Genomic DNA, 22243 nt, shown 5'->3' with positions numbered 1-22243 from the left:
TGGAGTTGATTCACTAGGCTGTGAGTTATCAATATTTTTCCTTTTTTTCTCAAAAAAGGAATCAATTCTTCTTATTTTGTTCATGGTTCAACCTAAAATCAAAACATCATAAATTTTTATTGTTTTCTATTTAAAAAATAAATACAAATAACGATGTGTTGAAGCAATAATCAGAACCAAAAATAAATTTTTACATGTAAACCACACTGACATATGAAAGCAAAATTAACATATTAAAAAAAAATTGATATATAAAAGCATATCTAACATAAAAAATAGGATTACTGGTTCCTAAAAAAGAAAACTTACACTGAATCAAAGTTGGGTACACACTCTTCAAAGAACTCAATTTGGCTAGAAAGACCGTGTCTAATTGTATATTGGACCTGGTGATAGTATGGTACACGTGAGAAAAAAATGATAATTTTGGTGGCTCTGCTAAAAACAAAAAATAAAAAAATCCAAGCATAATCGAAACAAACAAACTCATAAAATATATCCAATTAATTAGAAAAAACAACATTCACTGTAACAAGAAATAAAAAATGGTAAAACTAGTAGATGTGAAAAAAAAAAGCAGAATTATATATATGTATTCATTAAATTCTTAACAAACATTAAAAAAAAATTACTAATTACCTTGTTGTTTCGATGAATTAATTGGCAGCAGCTTTGCTTTAACTTTTATGCTTTGTATTGTTAATTTTTTCGGCTAGGTTTGCACTTTGCAAAGAAGAATGAGAGAGAGACAGTAAAGGAAAGAAATTGAAAATTGAAAAGCTTTTGTTTTCCACTTGCATAGAGATACACGGATATTTAGCCTATTAAAGTCAAACATAACTAATATAATAATAATTTAATATTCAAAAGCCTATTATTTATTATATTTTAAAAAAAGTTTTGCAGGGCCCCGGGCCCCTGCTGGCCTCCCCTTGGTTCCGCCGCTGAAGGTGAGGTATGACTACAGTGATATTGAGAAGTAATGCGCCATGGTTGGTCAGTTAGTGCAAAAAAAGAATGTAGCGTAAAAACAATTAATTTAACAAAGACTATAGCTTCCCAGGTGACATTTATCAGAACAAACGAGGCATATGACCTAATGGTTAGGGACTCGAGGCTAAGTAAGGTATGCCATAAAAAAAACACCAATATGTTTTTAGGCTGACACTACAGTCTCATGTTTGAGTGAAAATATCTGAGAAAAATAAGAGTCAAGGTCTCCTGTGACCTTGGGTTGTTCACCAGGTTCATGCGTGTAAAACCAAAAGTTTCCATCCAAAATTTTCGTTCACTTCAACCACTTTCCACTCAAGCCCTAGTGTGTGAACTATTAGAATATGTAAATAAATCTTTCATTTATAGCATTTGTATTTTAGGAGATACTCGGCTGATTGGGTTAGCAAAATTATAGCCAAAAGACTCTCCACATTCTTGTATATATATCAGCTGTCAAATGAATGAAGCACGGCGAAACATTTCTATTTCTAATCATGGTATCAGAGCGCATCTAGGCTATCTCCTCCTTCTAACCCTAGTTGTCATTCCAGCCGCTCTATCTTTCTACCATCTCCCATTTCCCATCTCAATACTGCCTCACCAAAAACACCATGACAGAGCACACATCCGACCCAGCAAACTCTCCCTCTTCTCCTCCTCCTCCCAGACAACCTCTCAGACCTCATCCCTCTCATCCTGCTCTTGCAGTATCCAACATCAACACCTTCATCAAAGTCACCTTAGACATTGAAAAGGGTCAATACATTACGTGGTCGGAGCTATTTAAAATCCATGCTAGGGCTTATTAAGTTCTTGATCATATCATTCCTCCCTCAGCAGCAACGATGAAGCAGGACACATCTCTTCAAGACACGGACCCTGACCTATGGTCCCGTGTTGATGCCATTGTTCTACAATGGATTTACGGCACTATCTCTGAAGATCTTCTCAACATCATCCTTGAACGTGACTCCACCGCTGCACTTGCATGGAACCGATTGAGGGACATTTTCTCGGACAATAAAAACTCTAGGGCTCTCTATCTAGAACAAGAATTTTCAAAGGTTCAAATGGAGCATTTTGCAGATGCCTCATCCTACTGTCAACATCTTAAGTCCCTCTCGGATCAGCTGTCAAATGTTGGATCTCCTGTAACAAATGAAAGGTTGGTTCTTCAACTTGCTTCGGGTTTAACTGATGCCTATGCTAGTGTTGGTTCCCAGATTCATCATGGTGATTCTCTTCCCCCCTTTTACAAATCACGGTCTATGCTGGTTTTGGAGGAGACGACAAGGACGAAAAAGGCTGCCCAGACCTCCTCCAACTCTGCCTTTTTTGTCTCTCCAGTCGCCCATTCCAGTGGCCACACGGCTGGAAATCCATTCCACCACCATCCCAATCACACTTCCAACCGAAGCTCCACCACCCGTAATAGCAGAGGAGGTGGCAGTGGTGCCCGTAGTAGCAAAGGCAGAGGAAGGGGTGATGGCCGTGGAGGCCAGTTGCACCAGCAACAGTACACTACACCCTGGCAGCCAATGTCCTCACAGCAGTAGCAATGGTCTTTTCCTCCTTGGGCTGGGTCGTGGCAACCTTGGGCTACGCCCCCATGCCCATACCCAACGGCAAACCACTTGTCTCACCAGCCCAGCTCTCAACGTCAGACAGGCCTTCTTGGGCCCAGGCCACAACAGGCCCACATGGCAGCCTCTACACCGGAGGCCCAGTCATCTTATGCTCCAACCGACATTCAAGCAGCTATGCATACACTCTCAATTACTCCTCCTGCCGAGCAATGGTACATGGACACCGGAGCCACATCTCACATGACCGCAAACGGAGGTAATCTTACGTCTTATTTCAATATGAGCAACAATCATAATATTATTGTTGGTAGTGGTCATACTATTCCAATTATTGGTTGTGGAAACGCATTACTACCTAACCCCAACCCTTCTTTCTCTTTGAATAATGTCTTGCATGCCCCAAAATTGATTAAAAATGTTGTCTCTGTGAGGAAATTTACCATTGACAATGATGCTTCTGTTGAATATGATCCTTTCGGTTTTTCTGTGAAGGATTTTCAAACAGGGATGCCTTTACTGAGATGTAACAGCTCAGGTGACCTATATCCAGTTACCACAAGACCACCCATTGGAATCTCACCACCATCAACTTTTACCGTTTTGTCTCCTGAATTATGGCATAGTCGTTTAGGACACCCAGGAGCTCCTGTTTTAAGCTCTCTTCGTAAAAACAATTTAATTGTTTGCAATGAATTTCAAGATAATTTTGTTTGTCATTCATGTCCTCTTGGGAAGCAAGTTAAATTACCTTTTTATGACTCTCTCTCATATACCTCTTTGCCTTTTGATACTGTGCATAGTGATATTTGGTCATCACCTACTCTTAGCTCGGGTGGTCATCGTTATTATGTTTTGTTTCTTGATGATTTCACAAATTTTCTATGGACCTCTCCAATTGCCACTAAATCTCAAGTGCATTCCATTTTTCTATCATTTCGTACTCATGTTAAGGCACAATTTGAAAGGAAAATCAAATGTTTCCAATGTGACAATGGCGGGGAGTATGATAATGGACCATTTCACAAATTTTGTCAATTAAATGGAATGACTTTTCGATTCTCTTGCCCTCATACATCTCCTCAAAATGGAAAAGCCGAGAGAAAAATTCATACCATCAATAATATCATCCGCACTCTCCTCGCTCATGCCTCTCTACCATCCTCATTTTGGCATCATGCACTTCAAATGACCACCTATCTTCTTAACATACTCCCCAACAAAAAGCTTGCTTTCCAACCACCTATAAAAATTCTCTATCAAAAAGACCCGTCCTACTCTCACCTTCGAGTTTTTGGGTGTTTATGCTATCCTCTTCTTCCGTCTACTTCTAGAAATAAATTGCAAGCTCGGTCAACACCATGTGTTTTTTTTGGGTATCCATCTAATCATAGAGGTTATAAGTGTTATGATTTATCGAGTCGTAAAATACTTATTTCAAGGCATGTGACTTTTGATGAACATACATTCCCCTTTTCTAAATTACATGCTCCTCGATCTCCTACTTATGATTTTTTGGATGCAGGAATTACACCTCTCCTTCACTCACCTAATCAACCAAATCCATTTGAAGCCCAAGTCTATCCCACCCCACTCGTTGATCCCCCGACCCAAACTACACCACCTAGACAGGCCCAACAAACACCACTCATCACCCCAATTCTTACTTCTCCAGTTAGGGACCTCTCCCTGCATCAATCCGCTTCCCCTAACCGGACACTGCCCAGCCCATCCAACTCCTCACCATGGCCCATATCTCCTTCTCCCACCGATCAACCAAATTCACACAGTCCACCTCCTCCAATGGACACAGCCCACGCCATTCCACTTGACCGTCCACCTTACTCTCCACAAATGACAACAAGATCCCACCATGGTATTTTTAAGCCCCGCCGAATCCTTAATCTTCATACCTCATCCGATAACTCCATTTCTCCATTGCCCACAAATCCCCTTAATGCATTCCGTGATCATAATTGGAAAATGGCCATGAAAGACGAATATGATGCTCTTATTGAAAATAAGACGTGGGACTTGGTACCCCGTCCATTTAATGCTAATATCATTCGAAGTTTGTGGATTTTCAGGCATAAGAAGAAATCTGATGGTTCCTTTGAGCGGTATAAAGCCCGCCTTGTCGGTGATGGTGCAGGTCAGCAAACGGGTATCGATTGTGGTGCGACCTTTAGTCCGGTGGTCAAACCGACCACTATTCGAACGGTACTAAGTATTGCTTTATCTAAATCTTGGTGTCTTCATCAGTTGGATGTAAAGAATGCTTTTTTGCATGGGAATCTCAAGGAAACAGTTTATATGCATCAACCTCCTGGCTTCCGAAGTTCAGAACACCCAGATTATGTCTGCTTGCTTAAGAAGTCCCTTTATGGGCTTAAGCAAGCCCCTCGTACTTGGTACCAACGTTTCGCAGATTATGTGGCTACATTGGGTTTCTCTCACAGTATTTCAGATCATTCTTTATTCATTTATCGTCAGGGCAACGATATGGCATATATTCTTCTTTACGTGGATGACATTATTCTTACTGCATCTTCAGCTGCTCTTCGTCAATCCATCATGTCTAAGCTTGGTTCTGAGTTTGCTATGAAAGATTTGGGTCCCCTAAGTTATTTTTTGGGCATCTCTGTTACAAGACATTCAGGAGGTCTTTTTCTTTCCCAAAAGAAATATGCCGAGGAAATCATTGAGCGGGCCAATATGTCTTCTTCTAACCCATCTCCTACACTGGTGGACACGAAAGCAAAACTCAGTATCTCTTCAGGTAATCCTTATCATGATCCAACTAAGTATCGTAGTCTTGCTGGCGCCTTACAGTACCTGACATTTACAAGACCGGATATTTCTTATGTTGTTCAGCAAATTTGTTTGTTCATGCATGACCCCAGGACTCAACACATGTCTGCTTTGAAGCGTATCATTCGCTACATTAAGGGTACTGTCGACTTTGGTCTCCACCTTTATCGCTGAGGCTGAGTATCGTGGGGTAGCTAATGTAGTTTCTGAATCTTGTTGGATTCAAAACTTAATCTTGGAGCTACATTGTCCTATTCCGAAAGCCACTTTAGTATATTGTGATAATGTCAGTGCGGTGTATTTGTCCGGTAACCCAGTTCAACATCAACGCACTAAGCATATTGAGATGGATATACATTTTGTAAGAGAGAAAGTCGCTCGTGGTCAAGTTCGAGTTCTCCACGTCCCTTCGCGTTATCAGATTGTTGACATCTTCACTAAGGGACTTCCGCTGCAACTATTTGATGATTTTAGAAATAGTCTCAACATTCGACCACCTCCAGTTTCGACTACGGGGGTGTATTAGAATATGTAAATAAATCTTTCATTTATAGCATTTGTATTTTAGGAGATACTCGGCTGATTGGGTTAGCAAAATTGTAGCCGAAAGACTCTCCACATTCTTGTATATATATCAGCTGTCAAATGAACGAAGCACGGCGAAACATTTCTATTTCTATCATGAACATGGAAATATGAGAGCAACGAGCCATTTGACAAATTTGGATCACATTAGCTAGATAAACTTGTTTTGACGTTGATGGAGAGATTGAAACTGCCAAGCGTAGCTAGAACGATGGGGACTTTGATCCTTAGAATCAGATGTCAATAAATTACTTGACCATTGTTCAAGGAAAGGGGGGAAAATGACAATTGCCTTGGATATATATAGGATAATATTGCAGTGGCAGCTTGGAATTTGAGGATAAGCACCCTTCTGTTCTGTACCTGTGCCAGCCCCAAGTGAAATGTGGCTTTGGTTTAATTCATGTTCTGTATAATTAGCATTGAAAATCAGTGTGGGGGATATGCCACGAGAATTCACCATTGAATTGTCTGCGATGAAAATTTGGCTTCTCTGCAAGGAGACCATTCAAAATTTATGAGCTATAAACATAGATCTTCTAAGAAAAGAAACCGTATGTTTCCTTCTGGTAGTGTAATCCAATACATTTTGCTCACTCCCTCCTCGAGCAAAATCACGTGGTGACAACTGACAAGTCAAGAACATGGTCTTCAAATCTCAACGTGCATCGCAGAAGAAGGTCAAGTAAACAGACCTACCTTGTAACCTGTTTCGATCACCTTGTTGTTTAAGGATCCGAGCTTCAATTTAAAACTTTTGGATTCTGTTTTCGGTGCTTCCTTGGACCGTATTGTTTCTAACAGGCCCGTGCCATGACTAAACTGATTTGGGTCCAGATCACAGAACTGTGGCTCTGCGATAGTAGTTGTTATATGTTGAGTTATTGGGCCAAGCTAAGCGATGCCCGGGATAAAAAAATTTAGCACAGATAATTTTTTGGAAGCTGGATGAAGGATACTCTGTCACAGTGCTGAAATTGTAACATTGCATGAACTGAAATGAAATTTAAACTAGTTTCTGTTTCTCCTATAAAGATGAAAAGGACCAGGTCATAAAAATTACTCGATGAAGGTAGTGAAAGCGAGTGTTACTGTCGTAACAAAAATGATACAGATGATAGTAATGGCAGTGGCAGATTCATAACATGATATTACTAATAACAGAACATGAGAGCGCATATTTCTAAAAAATTTATTTTTTGTTTTGGTTAAAAAATCAATTTTTTCTTTTATGTTTTTATCATTTTAATATGCTGATCTCAAAAATAATTTTTAAAAAATAAAAAAATACATCATTTTAATACATTTCAAAATAAAAAACACTTTAAAAAATAACCATAATCATACTCCCAAACAGACTCGAACTAAACACAATGTGATGTGCAGCTCCTATCATTTAAAAGAATTTCCAGGAATATAATAAATATTACGTTTCAAAGTGTGAAAATATATTTAAATAATATATTTTTTATTATTTTTTAAAATTTATATTTGATATTAATATACTAAAATAATAAAAAATATTAATTTTAAACAAAAATTTCAAATTTCAATTTTTCAACATATAACATTTTGACTGCACAGCTAAAAGCAACTTAAACCAGGAAGGTTGCCCGTCTGAGAATAGTTACTTTGTAATTTCTTGGGCTTTAGACCCTATCTCAAAAAAAAAAAAAAAAAAACTATCATTTAAAGTGAAGCGCACCTGCTGATCATTCTAATGGCTGAATTAACTCGCACGGCGTAAGTTGTCCATAATAAACATTTCGGGAGTGTGAAGCAACCATCATTTTAATAACATTTTAAGGAAGGTAATGTTTGGAGTAGTAATTTATTTTTAAAATATATTTTATTTAAAAATATTTTAAAGTAATATAAATTTTTTATTTTTTAAAATTTATTTTCACATTACCATACCAAAACAATTTCAAAATAATAAAAAATTAATTTTTTTTTACATTAAGTGGCCAATCATGTTGACAAATGCTAATATAATATTTGATATTAGCGTAACAATTATTTTTTGAAATATTTTTTGTTTAAAAATATATTAAAAAAAATTATTTTTATTTTTTTAAAATTTATTTTAATATTAACATATTAAAACTATTTAAAAATATCAAAAAATAATTAATTTAAAATAAAATAAAAAATCTAATTCTCTAAAAGGCACAAAGACAAACAACAGGCTATAAACCGGTAGCCTTGCCCTGTCCGAGAACAGTTACTTTGTAATTTCTTGGGCTTTGGCCCCAATCATATAAAAAAAAAGAAAAAGAAAGTACTATCATTTAAACCAAACATAACCTTAACGTGACGTCGCAATTTAATTACCACGCAAATGTGCAATTAACTCGCGCATCTAACCCGAGTATTGATCCCTGACCTAGGTTCCAAAATCTAAGGGTCTTTTTCTCGAACCCAAACAAACCCTGGGCTTAGCCTTCCTCTCCCCCTCGCAATTTCCTTTACTTTCCCGGTTACTCCCCGGTTCAACCTCCGATCAGGTAAACCCTAACGTTCTCTCTCCACTAACTATCTATATATTCATGTATAACTACACAAGCAACAACAATCGAGGAGACAATGCAGGTCTCTTGGTTCTTATTCCCCGCGTTCCTTTTAGTTTCAATAACTAGTGCTAATTCTAGGGTTTTATTGGCGAGTTAAACTGTGAAATTTGTTATTCTAGGTTTTCTTTTGACAAATTATTGGCTTACAATTAGAGAAAGATGGATCACCACGAAGACGAGAGCCGTGGTGGAAGTGTAACTCCTAGAAAGCAAGACGATGAGGTGCGATTGCTGTTTTTGTTTCTGTCAGTTTTAGTATTTTAATCTGTGTGCTTTTATAATTTCTGAATCATGTTAGTTTTTGTCTAACAACAAATGTTAGTTTATGATGTTCAAGTTGAATTTTTCATTAGTTTTTGGCTTCAACGAAACTACTGAGAATATGCAGTAGTTGTTGCAATTGTTATCATTTTCTTTTTTCTTTTATTTTTTCAAGCAATGTTGTTAAGAAGACTTGTTTTGTTTGTCAGGAAGCGGTTGCTCGACTCGAGGAAATGAAGAAATCTATCGAGGCAAAAGTTGCTCTTCGTCAAAGCAATTTGAATCCTGAAAGGCCTGGTTCGTTATGTTACGAGAATTTTTTAGGGCTGTTTAACTGTTTAGTTGTTACTGAAATGGATAAGCTCACCTGGCAGTGTCTGGTTTTGCTGAATTTTTTTTGAAACTCTTTTTTTTTGGTGATTGAAAAGAATAAATGCTTGTTAGTTGTTTCGTTGTTTTAGCCTGATAGATATGAACAAAAGGCATTAGGCTGATAATGCTGATGATAATAAAAGAGTCTGGAAATAAGGTTTCTTGAAGGCTGATATTAAACACACATTTCTGGGGCTCTGGTCCATTCCCCACTTCCTCCTTATTAGATAATTGAATACGGGACTTTGCCTTCATTGTGTGTTGAGTAATCTTTTGTAAGTGCAGATGACTTTATTTGTTCTGTTGATTTATTATTTTTACTGGTTTTTATCTTATGTAATGGGTAGAAATTCCTTGGCGCATTGCCTCTTTACTATTGATGTTGTGTTATTTTGGCTATCCAAAAATGAATGTTTGACCTTGTTAAATTTGGTAGGGTTTTTATAGTGTCTGATTGAATCCATGTTGGTTATGCTCTGATGTTTTCCCCTTAGCACCACTACTGTTTATTAGGATTCAGAGAGGATGATGTTTTTTTTCAGAATGTGCTGCATGACGTTGCCACAATAGGATGTAGTAGGAGAGAGTGGGCATGCTCATGCAGGTAGAGATTGGCTGGTGCTTCTCGTATAGGGCTAGATTCACGAGATGGTTATAGAAAAAACCATCTAGAAATCAAGGAATGGTGGTAGCATTTTGGTGATGGCGTGAAAAGTGCAAGGAACTAAGGACAGTGAGAGGTGATCATATTCGTGACTGAATATTTCAATGGCGGTAATGATAATCAATGTGATGCAAAGGATGGTTAGTAGTGGTGATAGGTTTTGACATCATGCTTTTAGTATCAATAGGATTTTTAATAAGTCTAGGAACAGCATTGCTGTTGTGCTGGCTGCTGTGGTGGCATTACAAGACGTAAGAAATGATGGCAAAGGTGGCTGACAATTTTGTACCGTTGGAATTTAAAAAGTGACAGCAGCATAGACTGAATTTAATTAAAGACTTAGGAAATATTCTTGAGCTTTCTAGTTTAATCCACAATATGTCTATAAATCTTCCCCTTTTCACTCCAGAAATGGATATTCTTGAACTCGTGAATCCTTTTTTAAGGTGAATTATGCTTTAAATTCTTTCATAGACGTGCAATCTTAGTGGAGAGAGTTCTCTTGTGGTTGGGTTTTCTAAAACTTGCTAGAGAGACTTCGACAGATGCACTCTGTTCTTCATACCTGACTAATACCCCCTAGATATTTTAAAGATGACTCTAGTCTTTAATTCGAATATAGCTGCCATGTTTTTTTATATAAAAAAATCTAATGCCTTTTGATTCCAGCTGGATTCACAATCTTTCATCCTTTTGAAAGTGATTTGAGTCTTTTACTGTATGCTGCTACGTTTCAAACAAAAAGATACCTTCTGTAGTAATTCTAGAATGCAAGAGAGATTGATACAATTTACCACCGTTACCAGATTCAGGATTTCTCAGGACACTGGATTCCAGCATTAAGCGCAATACTGCTGTTATCAAAAAATTAAAGCAGATAAATGAAGAACAGAAGGAAGGACTGATGGAAGAGTTACGAAATGTGAACCTTAGCAAATTTGTCAGTGAAGCTGTGACATCCATTTGTGATGCAAAACTTAGAACTTCTGACATACAAGCAGCTGTTCAGGTAGCTTTTAAAATTGCAAGCAGAATTTTTTTTGGGTGTGCCCGTGTGTGGATATGATTCACTAGCTGCGGAACATGTTTTTTGCAAACCAGTGACATGTCTTTAGGGATCACCTTTTTAGTGGCTGGATAATGGTAATTATATTAAATTGTATTCAAGCTATTGCTTATTCATTCAATTTGGGATATGAACTGGGTTATTGCATGCCTAAGATCATGAAAATATCTGAAGTGGTATGTTATAAAACAGTCGAATGTTTACTGTAAGTTTTTCAGAAGTGTGCTGTAAAATTATATATTGCACTATCACCAAGTAGCACTTTGGCAACCTTGTCATTGTCCAACATGCACTTATTTGCTTGGCTTAATTGTCCTGTTTTTCTTTGTTTTGAATCTGCTTTAGGTTTTCTACTGTGTTTTGCAAAATTCTTTGATTGTTTCAAGTTTCTGGATTAGTTAATTAATGCCTTGCTTGTAGTGCTTTGTTCTCATGTTCATATACCTTTAAATTTTGACGGGTCAAGTCTGCGATAATTCTCAGCTAGCAGGGACTTTGCAAAACTCTCAAGGGACAATAACTAGTTATGTGTAGCATTATACCGTAACTTGCAAGTTTTTTCTGTTCATTGAAAACTGCATTTTACTTTGAACTTTTTGCATGAAGTCCACATGGTATGTTTATCATTTTGTCTGCCCTTCTGAACTATTTTAACACTTGCTTTTCTTGGAAAGATCTGTTCATTGCTTCATCAACGGTACAAAGACTTCTCGCCAAGCCTGGTACAGGGGCTCTTAAAGGTCTTTTTTCCTGGAAAATCAGGGGAAGACTTGGACGTGGACAAGAACTCAAAGGCTATGAAGAAGCGAAGCAGCTTAAAACTGCTTTTGGAACTTTACTTTGTTGGAGTTACAGAAGACAGCAGTATTTTCATCAATATTATTAAGGATCTTACTAGTATAGAAAACTTGAAGGACAGAGATACTACTCAGACAAATTTGACTCTCCTTGCTAGTTTTGCTCGACAAGGAAGAGTTTTTCTGGGGCTTCCCCTATCTGGACAAGAAACCCAGGAAGAGGTGCTGCTTCTTTTTTTTATTCTTTCCCTTTCAATCCTCTCTGCTGAACCTGGTTAATTGTAAAGATATATTGTGTGATACTGAGTTTATCTTACTCGTTTAAGCACCTTTTTTGGTGGTAATTTCTATCTCATTTACTTTTACTATTCACATTTTTTTTTTGTTTTCAGGTCCTTTAATTTACATTGCCAATCTCATTCTAGTTTGCATTTATCTTAGTCCAGATTATCACCTTTCTTTTATTTGTGATAATATCTATCTCATTTACATGTACTATTCACATTATTTGTTGTCTTTAGATCTTTTAAGATTACTTTGTCAATCATGTTTTAGTTTACCTTACATTCTGACATTTCTCTGCAGTTTCTCAAGGGCCTTAGCATCACCACTGATCAAAAGAAAATCTTCAGGAAAGCCTTTCATACATATTATGATGTTGTCGCCGAACTACTTAAGTCAGAGCATGCTGTAAGATTTTTACTGCCTTTAGCTGTTTATTTTAGTCCAACTTTGCAATCTTAATTTTTCCGGGCTCTTGTCTGAATGAGGAACTTCGTTTCTTTCCATTCATCTCTTTTTATACTTCTCTTTTCTAAGATGCCAGTAAATGATAGATTTTTATCTCTTAACAGTCACTTCGTCAAATGGAGCATGAAAATGCAAAGATGCTGAATGCTAAAGGAGAGCTGAGTGATGATAATGTTTCATCATATGAAAAGCTGCGAAAATCTTATGACCAATTGTACCGTAATGTGTCATCGTAAGTTTGCTTGTCAATGTCATTTTCTTTTTGTATTTATCCTGTGGTGACTAGATAAGTAGACTCCATTCAAGCAGCAGGACGTACATTGTAACAATTAAAGCATGCCATATTTCCAAGTGAATTTTCTCTCTCCTGCTGCTCCTTCCTTTACATCTGCCCTTCTGAATCCTTAACCTTTCTACCTTTTTACTTGATATCACAACCATTATTATTGTACATGTTCTTAATTTCATGAATGATGATTTTGTATAAAGATTGTTTATGTGAAATTTAATTCTGATTAAAAAAGATATGCCACTCCGGACATATCAAAAGATTATCTCTTTAACTAGACTGCAAATGGAAGTTTGTCAAACCAATGTGCTGTGGTCATTTGTTGGATGAAGTTTCTGGGGCTGAAGATGAGAAAAGCCATTGCTGGGAGGCATAAAACTTGTGGCTGAAACCAGTGTGCAGAGTAGACTTTTTGATTTTTCTGTTGTCAATTGTTTAACTTGCATAGCTAAGCAAGACATATCATTTCATGTTTCTCATTTATAAATGTTTACCTGAAAGTTCTTTGTTGCTTGCTGGCTTTGGTTCATAGCCTCGATTTTCACTTCAATCTCAACTTGCAAGAAAGCTTGTAAGCTAATTAACAACTTGTCAAGAATTTTTTAGAAACTTTTAAGTAGAGGATTTCCGATGCTGAGAATTGTGTAATTGCTGGCGTTCCTATTATGGTCCTTAGAATTGAATATAGGCTCTTGATAAAAAAATATTATGACATGTGTAGTGTTGGTGAATTTGTAGCTGCAATTAAGTGCTCTGCCCTCCTCTATCTTGCTTGGGTTAATGCTTTGGTTGATTCTTCCTGGTTGCACATAGTGGTACTTGTATTTTAGGAGGCTATAAAGTAATCCCCTTCAGCTTGCATCATCTGTATTATGTGCTGATGGCTTTTCCCTTGACATATAATTTCTTCATATCAGTTTAGCAGAAGCACTTGATATGCAACCTCCAGTGATGCCAGAAGATGGTCATACAACTAGGGTTACTAGTGGGGAGGACGCTTCATCACCTGCAGCAGGGAAAGATACTTCTCTCCTTGAAGCTTTGTGGGATGATGAAGATACTAGAGCCTTCTATGAATGCTTACCAGATCTCAGGTTTGTTGTGGCTAGACAATCTACAAATCAAGTTAAAAGAATGGTATCAGTCTTTACAAATACATTTTATATTAAACTTAATTCTGGTTACCTTATATACAAAATTTGCCAGCTTGAAACCTAAGGTGGATTTTTATATGTTCCTTTTAGAGCATTTGTTCCAGCAGTATTACTGGGAGAGGCAGAGCCAAAAGCAAATGAGCATTCTGCGAAGACTCAAGATCAACCAAGTGTAAGGGATTAAAACTCATATATTTTATAACAGCTTTGGTTATTCCTGACTTAACCATGGTATATGGCAACAATTGGTGAAGAGCAAATGAATATGATGACTTTTGGTGTGAATTTTTATAGTAGCTTGTGAATTATGGTAATCGTTTTGCACGACTCATTAAAACTTGCGTGCTATGCAGTTAAATGGGTTGAAGTAGGGTTTATACTAGTTAGCGGCCTTTTGTGGGCCCTTCTATCTCCCTTCTCTTCTCTGAAGTGAGTTTCTTGTTGTTTCTAAACTTACATGTATTCCAGGCCTTTTGAGGTGTATTTGTTCTGTTCTAGGTTGCTTTGATGGTTCTTCTGTGAAAATGTTACTTCTACACTCACACAAAAGAAGTTTATATCTTATTCTATACATTGATGTCTTCATTTATTTTAAGGAGCTGGCACCTGAATCAGATCAAGGCCAACCCACCCAAGATATGGCAGAGGTTTCTGCAGAGTCTGGCCCTTTGCAGGAGGGAAAAAGTACAGAGAAGGGGAAGGATAAGGAAGAAAAAGACAAAGAAAAGGTAAAAGATTCTGAAAAAGAGAAAGGGAAAGAAAAGGATGCAGAGAGAAAAGGAGAAAATGAGAAGGAGAAACTCAAAAGTCTTGAAGGGACTAATTTGGATGCTCTGTTACAGAGGCTTCCTGGTTGCGTCAGCCGTGACCTAATCGATCAATTGACTGTAATCACACTGCTTCTTTTTTTTTTTTTTTTCTGAATTGGCGCTTCACATATTTTTCAGGAACTATGAACCTTTATACTTAAGATCTCATTGTTTTTTTTTTTTTGAACATGCTGTTTCAGGTAGATTTTTGTTATCTAAATTCGAAGTCAAGTCGGAAGAAGCTTGTAAGGGCATTATTTAATGTACCCAGGACATCTCTAGAACTGCTTCCATACTACTCACGCATGGTTGCCACACTCTCAACATGCATGAAGGATGTCTCTTCCATGCTCTTACAATTGTTAGAGGAGGAGTTCAATTTCTTAATAAATAAAAAGGTCTGCTTTTGATGTGTTTCATTGAAGCAAGAATGGCTTGGCTTGTTATTCTTGTCAGTGTTTTGTTACTGGCATTCATTTTCAGCCTGTAAATATTATGATTGGAGTTTGAAATTGTAAATTTTCTGCAGGATCAAATGAATATCGAGACAAAGATCAGGAATATTAGATTTATTGGAGAGCTCTGCAAGTTCAGAATTGCGCCAGCAAGCACTGTTTTTAGTTGCTTGAAGGTCTGTGTAGTGGCTTATTCATTTATAGTTTTGCTTTTAATTGTCTTCTACTCTATTGCCTATTTGAACCTTGGTTGTAACTAAATGGAATGACTCTGAATCTTCTTGCATAAAGATGCACTTTCTGTCAATCCCAGGAAATTAATCCATGCTGTCAGTCTTCCTCTTTCCTTGGAAACAATACCATTTTCTATTTCTCCAAGTGAATTCATACGCGTAGACGAGTCTTCCCTTTTTACTTGTGCACCTTGTTGGTATTCCTGTGAAAAATTCCATGTGCTTTTGATCCTGTTTGGTTTAGAAAGACAGGTGGAACTATGGACATGATATATAATGGAGCTGATTTTTTATGTTACATTAAATACAGATAATTTTTTAACTTCATTTTTGTTTACCGTTTTTATTTTTTTCTTAATGTCATTATCAGTATTTTATTTTTAACGGAAGATGAATTTGAAATTAATATATGGTCTGTTGAGATCTGAGATGGTACTTTCTTCATGTTTCATTTTATTGGACTGTGCTTATACCTAGATGCTTCTGTTTCCTACAGGCTTGTTTAGATGATTTCACTCACCATAACATTGATGTTGCTTGCAATCTTCTTGAGACATGTGGCCGTTTTCTGTATCGTACTCCTGAAACTACTGTACGCATGGCTAATATGTTGGAGATACTTATGCGCTTGAAAAATGTCAAAAATTTGGATCCTCGGCATAGCACCCTTGTAGAAAATGCTTACTATCTGTGCAAACCACCTGAAAGGTCTGCACGAGTGTCTAAAGTCCGTCCTCCCTTGTATCAGGTGTGAATCATTTTATAGCGCCATCTCTTCAATGTTTTTGACTTTAGATATATTTAATCGATGATTTCTCTATGCAGTATATCAGAAAATTACTATTCTCTGATCTAGACAAGTCTTCCATTGAGCATGTGCTCCGGCAACTTCGTAAATTACCATGGAGTGAATGTGAGGCATATCTTTTAAAGTGTTTTATGAAGGTTCATAAAGGGAAGTATGGGCAAATTCACTTGATTGCTTCTCTGACTGCTGGCTTAAGCCGTTATCATGATGAATTTGCAGTGGCAGTTGTTGATGAGGTTTGTTTCTTTCATTTCAGAAATTTAAGTTGTTCGTATTTCATATTGTTCCTTGAAAAGATAATATCATAATATCATTCTTTTCTTTTCTCCCTTTTTTGCATGATAGCCAAGTTGGCTTTTTATGTTTTTCTAATGGCATTTTGATAATGGAAGTTGAGGATTTGCAAGCTACACCATTCAGATGTTTTATTGGGGAAAATATTCTAGTTTGAGGAACTTGTTGCCATTAAACATATTTCCCTCCATATGGCTTCTTTTCAGAAATAACAAACAAAGATTTAAATTCTATTGTTGTAGTTTTGAGAATTTGATACCAATAAATATGGAATAATGGGTGTAGTTTTGAATATGGATGGTCATAGAAGAAAGTGGAACTTTTATCAGAAATAATTTTGCTTGGTGAAGTGAGAGTGTTTCGCTTCTCATGTAGGCAGTCTTGATATCTGAGATTTAGTTAGTCATGGATAACTTGCATAATGGTTTTAGGGATGTCTTTAATCAAGCGATAGTCATACTTGATAGCACGGCTGATAGATGGTGGTGGGTGTTCTAGTAGATGCTTATGTCCTCATTTTCTCACAATCTAAAAGAGACCAATGCTGACACTTCTAACTGTAGAGTGTTACACTAGTCCCATTATCAACAGGAGCATGGCTTTTGGAAGACACCTTAAATATGTTTTTCCATAACCTTCCCCTTCAAAACTAACCTTACTTCCCTATTTCTTTCTTATGATTACTTCTTGGCTATTAGCTATTCACGCCGCCATTACTTTAGCCTATCTGAAACAAAAAATAGTGTTTGAAACTAAAACGATTTCTTCTACAATCCACATTCTTGAATAAATTGCAGACAGCTGTGCAAATCTGTCTTGTATGGCAGTGATGTTTTTAAGATGTGGAATGTTCTGAATCCTCATTTGCTAGCATCTTTGGTCATGGGTGTATTGTCATAGACTCCAAAGCATTAAGTTTGCTTGTGAGTACATGAATGTGTACAGTTGTTTTTTAATCTATAACAATTTACTTTTGGTGTACAGGTTTTGGAGGAGATTAGGCTTGGGCTGGAACTAAATGACTATGGGATGCAGCAGAGGCGCATAGCCCACATGCGATTCTTGGGGGAACTATACAATTATGAACACGTGGATTCGTCTGTGATTTTTGAGACCTTGTACTGGATCCTTATGTTTGGTCATGACACTCCAGAGGTGTGGGCTATAACAAATTCATTGTTTTTATATAATTAAAGATTTTAGGAGAAGACAAATGATCAATATAAACCAGTTTTATGCATATGATAATTTTATATAGGTTCATCTTTGATGAAAGACATGATTCTATTGTCTGACAACTGATCATCTGACGAGTTTTTTATTAGGAGTCATTTGAAATGCAAATGAAGTTACACATGTATCTACTCCACTATGGTTATTAATTACATCATACACTCAAATATGGACTGCTTACTCAGAAAAGTAGGAAATTAACAGCATTTATTCCTGAAGCGTGTGATGCTTCCATTTTTAGCACTAATAATATATGTTCCAAGTGCTAATATATTGCTTTTTCTTTAATTACTTTTTGTGGTGAAATTTATGATCTAGTTTTTGCTGCTTATATTACACTTTGCTTGCTTTATGATATGCTTTTGATTATTCATGTTACTAGCAAGACGTGCTAGATCCACCAGAGGATTGTTTCCGCATCAGGATGGTTATCACTCTTCTGGACACTTGCGGACACTATTTTGACCGAGGCTCTTCTAAGAGGAAACTTAATCGGTTTTTAATGCACTTTCAGAGGTATATTCTCAGCAAAGGTTTGCTACCTCTTGATGTTGAATTTGATTTGCAGGTCAGTTGTGCATCTCTTTATACTCTCTCTTATCATCTTGTTTAACTGTAAGGTTCTTCTAATATAAGAGTATTGGAACTCAGAGTAACAATTTTTTTTATGTTCAACAACATTGCTATATTGTGGAATGACAAAATTATGCCTTTGGTTTAAGTAGATATTGCTTTTTAAATAATACAAGAATATTCTTCCATGGGTGCAGATAGGGAATGGACATGCTCTGTGCAATATACTTTGATTTGATGCAAGATAGGAAAGCCATTATGATTTATTTGGTTGGCTCGTAATAAGATATTTTGAAATGCAAGAATGTTGTGATTTTTTGTTGAATACAAGTGATACAAACTCAAAAACCATTTTATCACTGAAATGCACAACTCGCATGTTCTTCAGTAGACTTTGCACTTGAGAGTTGTTTGGCTTTAGGACTAATTGCATCCTATTTTTTTATATTTATTTTCAATTTTTCTATCATTGACATGCCTGGTTATGTCTTCTCTCAACAAAATACAGTGAACGATAGAAATAATTGACATATGACCATGTAAATTTTCTTGCTTCAGCCCTAATTGAAACGAAAGGGAACAAAAGAATGGAAGGCATTCTGCTTTGAATGCACTATCTGTGAAATGAAACGATAAGTTGGAAATTAATCAGGCAAGGCTATTTGTTATATTAAGCTGCACTTGGTTGGGACATTTACTATCATCTCCAAATTGTAGAAGCAACTCCATCATGCAACTATAAGAATTTTAATTGGATTTTTTAAGGAGCTTCAGCTTGAGTTATGGAAAGAGAATTGTCTTTTTATTCCATTTCATTTGGTTTTTAGTCAGATTGCAGCACTTTTTGTGGCAAGTCTCGTGCTTATGAAATTGATCTCTCTTTTTTTTTTGTGTTATTTCTGTTTGCTTATGGAGCTAATTTAAATAGCTTCATCTTTCATGTTAGTTTGCGATGTGCTCATACATTGAAGGCATTTGCAGGACTTATTTGCTGAATTACGTCCAAATATGATACGGTATTCATCAATTGAAGAAGTCAATGCTGCTCTTATAGAACTCGAGGAGAATGAACAAACTGTCTCAACTGACAAGTTCAATAGTGAAAAGCACTCTGACACTGACAAACCGTTATGTAGGACTACTTCCAGTACCATCTCTGCCAATGGACAAAGCATTTTGAATGGGAATGAGGAAAATGGATCACATGAGGACATTGGTGGCAGTGACACTGATTCAGGCAGTGGCACCATTGACCAGGATGGACATGATGAAGAAGAGTTAGATGACGAGAATCATGATGGTGGGGTTGACACAGAGGATGAGGATGATGATGGGGATGGACCTGCTTCTGAGGAGGAGGATGAAGTCCACGTCAGACAAAAGGTTGCAGAGGTGGACCCTCTTGAAGTAGCCAGTTTTGAGCAGGAACTGAGAGCTGTAATGCAGGCAAGATTCAGATTATTGTTGTTTTTGCTCACAATTGCATGTGCCTCCCTGTGAATAGTGATTACAATATACACGTGCACACATGTGAATGCCCCCACAGTGCACTGTGTATATATATGAAAACATTTTTTGCGGTTTGAAAAGACTCTTTAAACTCTGTAGGTAAATAGTCATGATGTTGTCTGTCTACATTTTGATGAGGACAATTACATAATGTTTCGAGACTGATATTTGAAAACTTTGAGATGCCGAGGAAATTGTGATTGCTGCCATTTGCAAATAATTGATTCTGGAATTGAACTTTATAATTGCTGAAGAATTTAATGGGAAGCCTTGTAAATCCTGTTATTTGAATTGTGGGTGCAGGAGAGCATGGAGCAGCGCAGGCAGGAACTCCGTGGTCGACCGGCATTAAATATGGTGATACCCATGAACTTGTTTGAGGGGTCTGCCAAGGATCATCATGGAAGGGCGGTTGGAGGGGAAAGTGGTGACGAGGACGAGGAGGCTGGAGGAAACAAGGATGTTCAGGTGAAAGTGCTTGTGAAGCGTGGGAATAAGCAACAAACAAAGCAGCTGTACATTCCTAGGGATTGCTCTCTTGTGCAGAGCACAAAACAGAAAGAAGCAGCTGAGTTTGAAGAGAAGCAAGACATCAAGAGGCTGGTGTTGGAGTATAATGATAGAGAGGAGGAGGAGAATAATGGATTGGGGACTCAGACTTTGAATTGGATGACAGGTGGTACCAGCAGAGTTACCGGCCGCGGCAGCACATGGGAAGGAAGTAGTGGAAGAGGCACTGGGTCACGTTACCGGCATCATCATCATTCAGGTAGTGGACTCCATGGCAGAAGAAGGTGATGTTGGAGAGGAGGAAGTGATTTGTTTGACTTGCTGGAACTTCTATGAGACAAGGCAGTGGAGTCGATTGCAGAAGAAAGAAGGATCTTTAAAAAAAAAAGAAATTGATTGAAATTTTTTTTTTTTACTCGGACATATAGATTAACACCGGTTCTCCCTCTCGGTGTCGAATGGTGTGCATTATGCCTTGAGTTCAGTGCTGAAGGATAATTGCAATCACATCCTCAATTTGGTGGTGGAGAAGCTATCCCTTGTAGCAGGAAGAATTCTGTTCCCCTCTATCGACAATTTTGCAAGGTTGATATCTGGGGTTTGTTTGTTCGGAGTTGAGAGTGTTTGTTGATTTGCAGAGCTAAGTTATACAAAGGATTGCTATGTATGGGGTTGCAGTGTGGACGTTCTGAGACATGCATGCGGGGTGTAGTTGTAATTAAAGCCATGTGCATATTCCTAATTGGTCATGTCTGTTTCTTCCACTGTATAGATGTGAAAGTCTGCCTTGTATGTCTTGTTCAGTGTTTTAGGCCGTATTACTGATTCGTGGTTTGTGTGATGCCGCCCCAGTCAAGGATAAAGTATGCCATACCTTAGTTTTACTGGTCTCTTTAGTCATGAAAAACTATTTTCTCTTTTCTTTTTCCTTTTTTATTTATTTAATTTTGTCGTCCAAGACTCTCAAGTCTCAATATTGATTTCTCTTTCCTCGAATGGTAAGGGACCGGATATGCAATTTAACCAAAGTATGGCCAGCCTGCTAACTATTATGGGCTTTATCACCCAGCCCATTGATACAATTATTGATTGAGCCTCAGCGCATGCTTTTTCGGACTGGAATTTTGGCTTTTAAAGTGATTTTTACATGAAAAAATATTAAATTAATATTTTAAAATTAACTTTGATATGTTATATTAAAAATTAAAAATTAAAAAAAAATATTTTGATACAGAAAATTATCTTACCACTATAATTACCTTGTGTTATCCATGTAACTCAGGTTGACATGCACATATCCCAACCCAACAAAACCAAGGGGCTCAGGTCAGTTAATAATTTTTTTTCTCAAAGGTTGGTGTGGCTGGTCCTGGTCATATAATATTACAAGCATGTTGCTGGCTATTCGAGGCAAAACCTGCAAGATTATCTATTTTGTTTTTATTTGTGATTTCAGATTCTAGATCAGGTTCTCGCCAGTACCGCAGACAGTGCGGCAGATACGAGGAGATATTATCATGGTTAATGAAATGACCTTGGAGTTTGTACTGTAAATGTGATGCTAATAGCGCAACAGTAAAGAAACTGCTGGACGAGCATTAAAAAATAAAAACAAAAACGTAAGAGTAGCCTAGCATCGAATTCATCCACTTTACCCCACATTTTTATTCGTTTCTTCCTTTCAAGCAGGATCTAAGGCAACGGCGATCAGATACCAAAACTCATCTTCGCTCTTTACTTTCTGATAAAAAAATATTACTTATATATATATATATATATATATATATATATCTCGTACCATTTAAGTTCTCATTCTCAAAGATGGAAAAGAGTGGGTTTTCGTAGACCCTCAAGTTCTACTCCCTAGGAGCGATAATATAATATCTACGATATAGCTGCATGCTAGGAGCAAGCAAGA

At 37.1% G+C, this 22243-nt stretch overlaps 1 protein-coding gene across 4 annotated transcripts; it reads left to right on the top strand.

Moving 5' to 3' along the window:
* Nucleotides 1-8301: 8301 nt before the first annotated feature.
* On the top strand, nucleotides 8302-21321 carry LOC7469776 (regulator of nonsense transcripts UPF2). Of its 4 annotated transcripts, none has more exons than XM_024606827.2 (18): nucleotides 8302-8482; nucleotides 8702-8770; nucleotides 9019-9106; nucleotides 10652-10854; nucleotides 11586-11930; nucleotides 12294-12398; nucleotides 12563-12690; nucleotides 13665-13841; nucleotides 13992-14073; nucleotides 14498-14788; nucleotides 14911-15108; nucleotides 15240-15341; nucleotides 15895-16146; nucleotides 16224-16442; nucleotides 17485-17655; nucleotides 18116-18301; nucleotides 19288-19752; nucleotides 20119-21321. In XM_024606827.2, exons 2-18 carry the CDS (start codon nucleotides 8708-8710, stop codon nucleotides 20611-20613), a joined length of 3570 nt encoding a protein of 1189 aa, XP_024462595.1. In that variant the 5' UTR covers nucleotides 8302-8482; nucleotides 8702-8707; the 3' UTR covers nucleotides 20614-21321. The 4 variants fall into 4 exon arrangements, with proteins under 4 accessions (XP_024462595.1, XP_024462596.1, XP_024462593.1 ...); XM_024606828.2 differs by having other exon boundaries at nucleotides 8698-8770; XM_024606825.2 differs by having other exon boundaries at nucleotides 8668-8770.
* The last annotated feature ends 922 nt before the right edge of the window (nucleotides 21322-22243 follow it).

Source organism: Populus trichocarpa, chromosome 8, assembly GCF_000002775.5.
Source record: "Populus trichocarpa isolate Nisqually-1 chromosome 8, P.trichocarpa_v4.1, whole genome shotgun sequence".
Lineage (NCBI taxonomy): Eukaryota > Viridiplantae > Streptophyta > Magnoliopsida > Malpighiales > Salicaceae > Populus > Populus trichocarpa.
This window is presented reverse-complemented; position numbering and strand designations above follow the sequence as displayed.

Bases quoted from the DNA above. Each gene is read 5' to 3' on its own strand.
- LOC7469776 (XM_024606827.2), top strand. From the start codon at position 8,708: ATGGATCACCACGAAGACGAGAGCCGTGGTGGAAGTGTAACTCCTAGA. The intron at 13,842-13,991 runs GTTTGTTGTGGC...TGTTCCTTTTAG, and splicing joins GAATGCTTACCAGATCTCAG to AGCATTTGTTCCAGCAGTAT. The intron at 15,342-15,894 runs GTCTGTGTAGTG...TGTTTCCTACAG, and splicing joins CTGTTTTTAGTTGCTTGAAG to GCTTGTTTAGATGATTTCAC.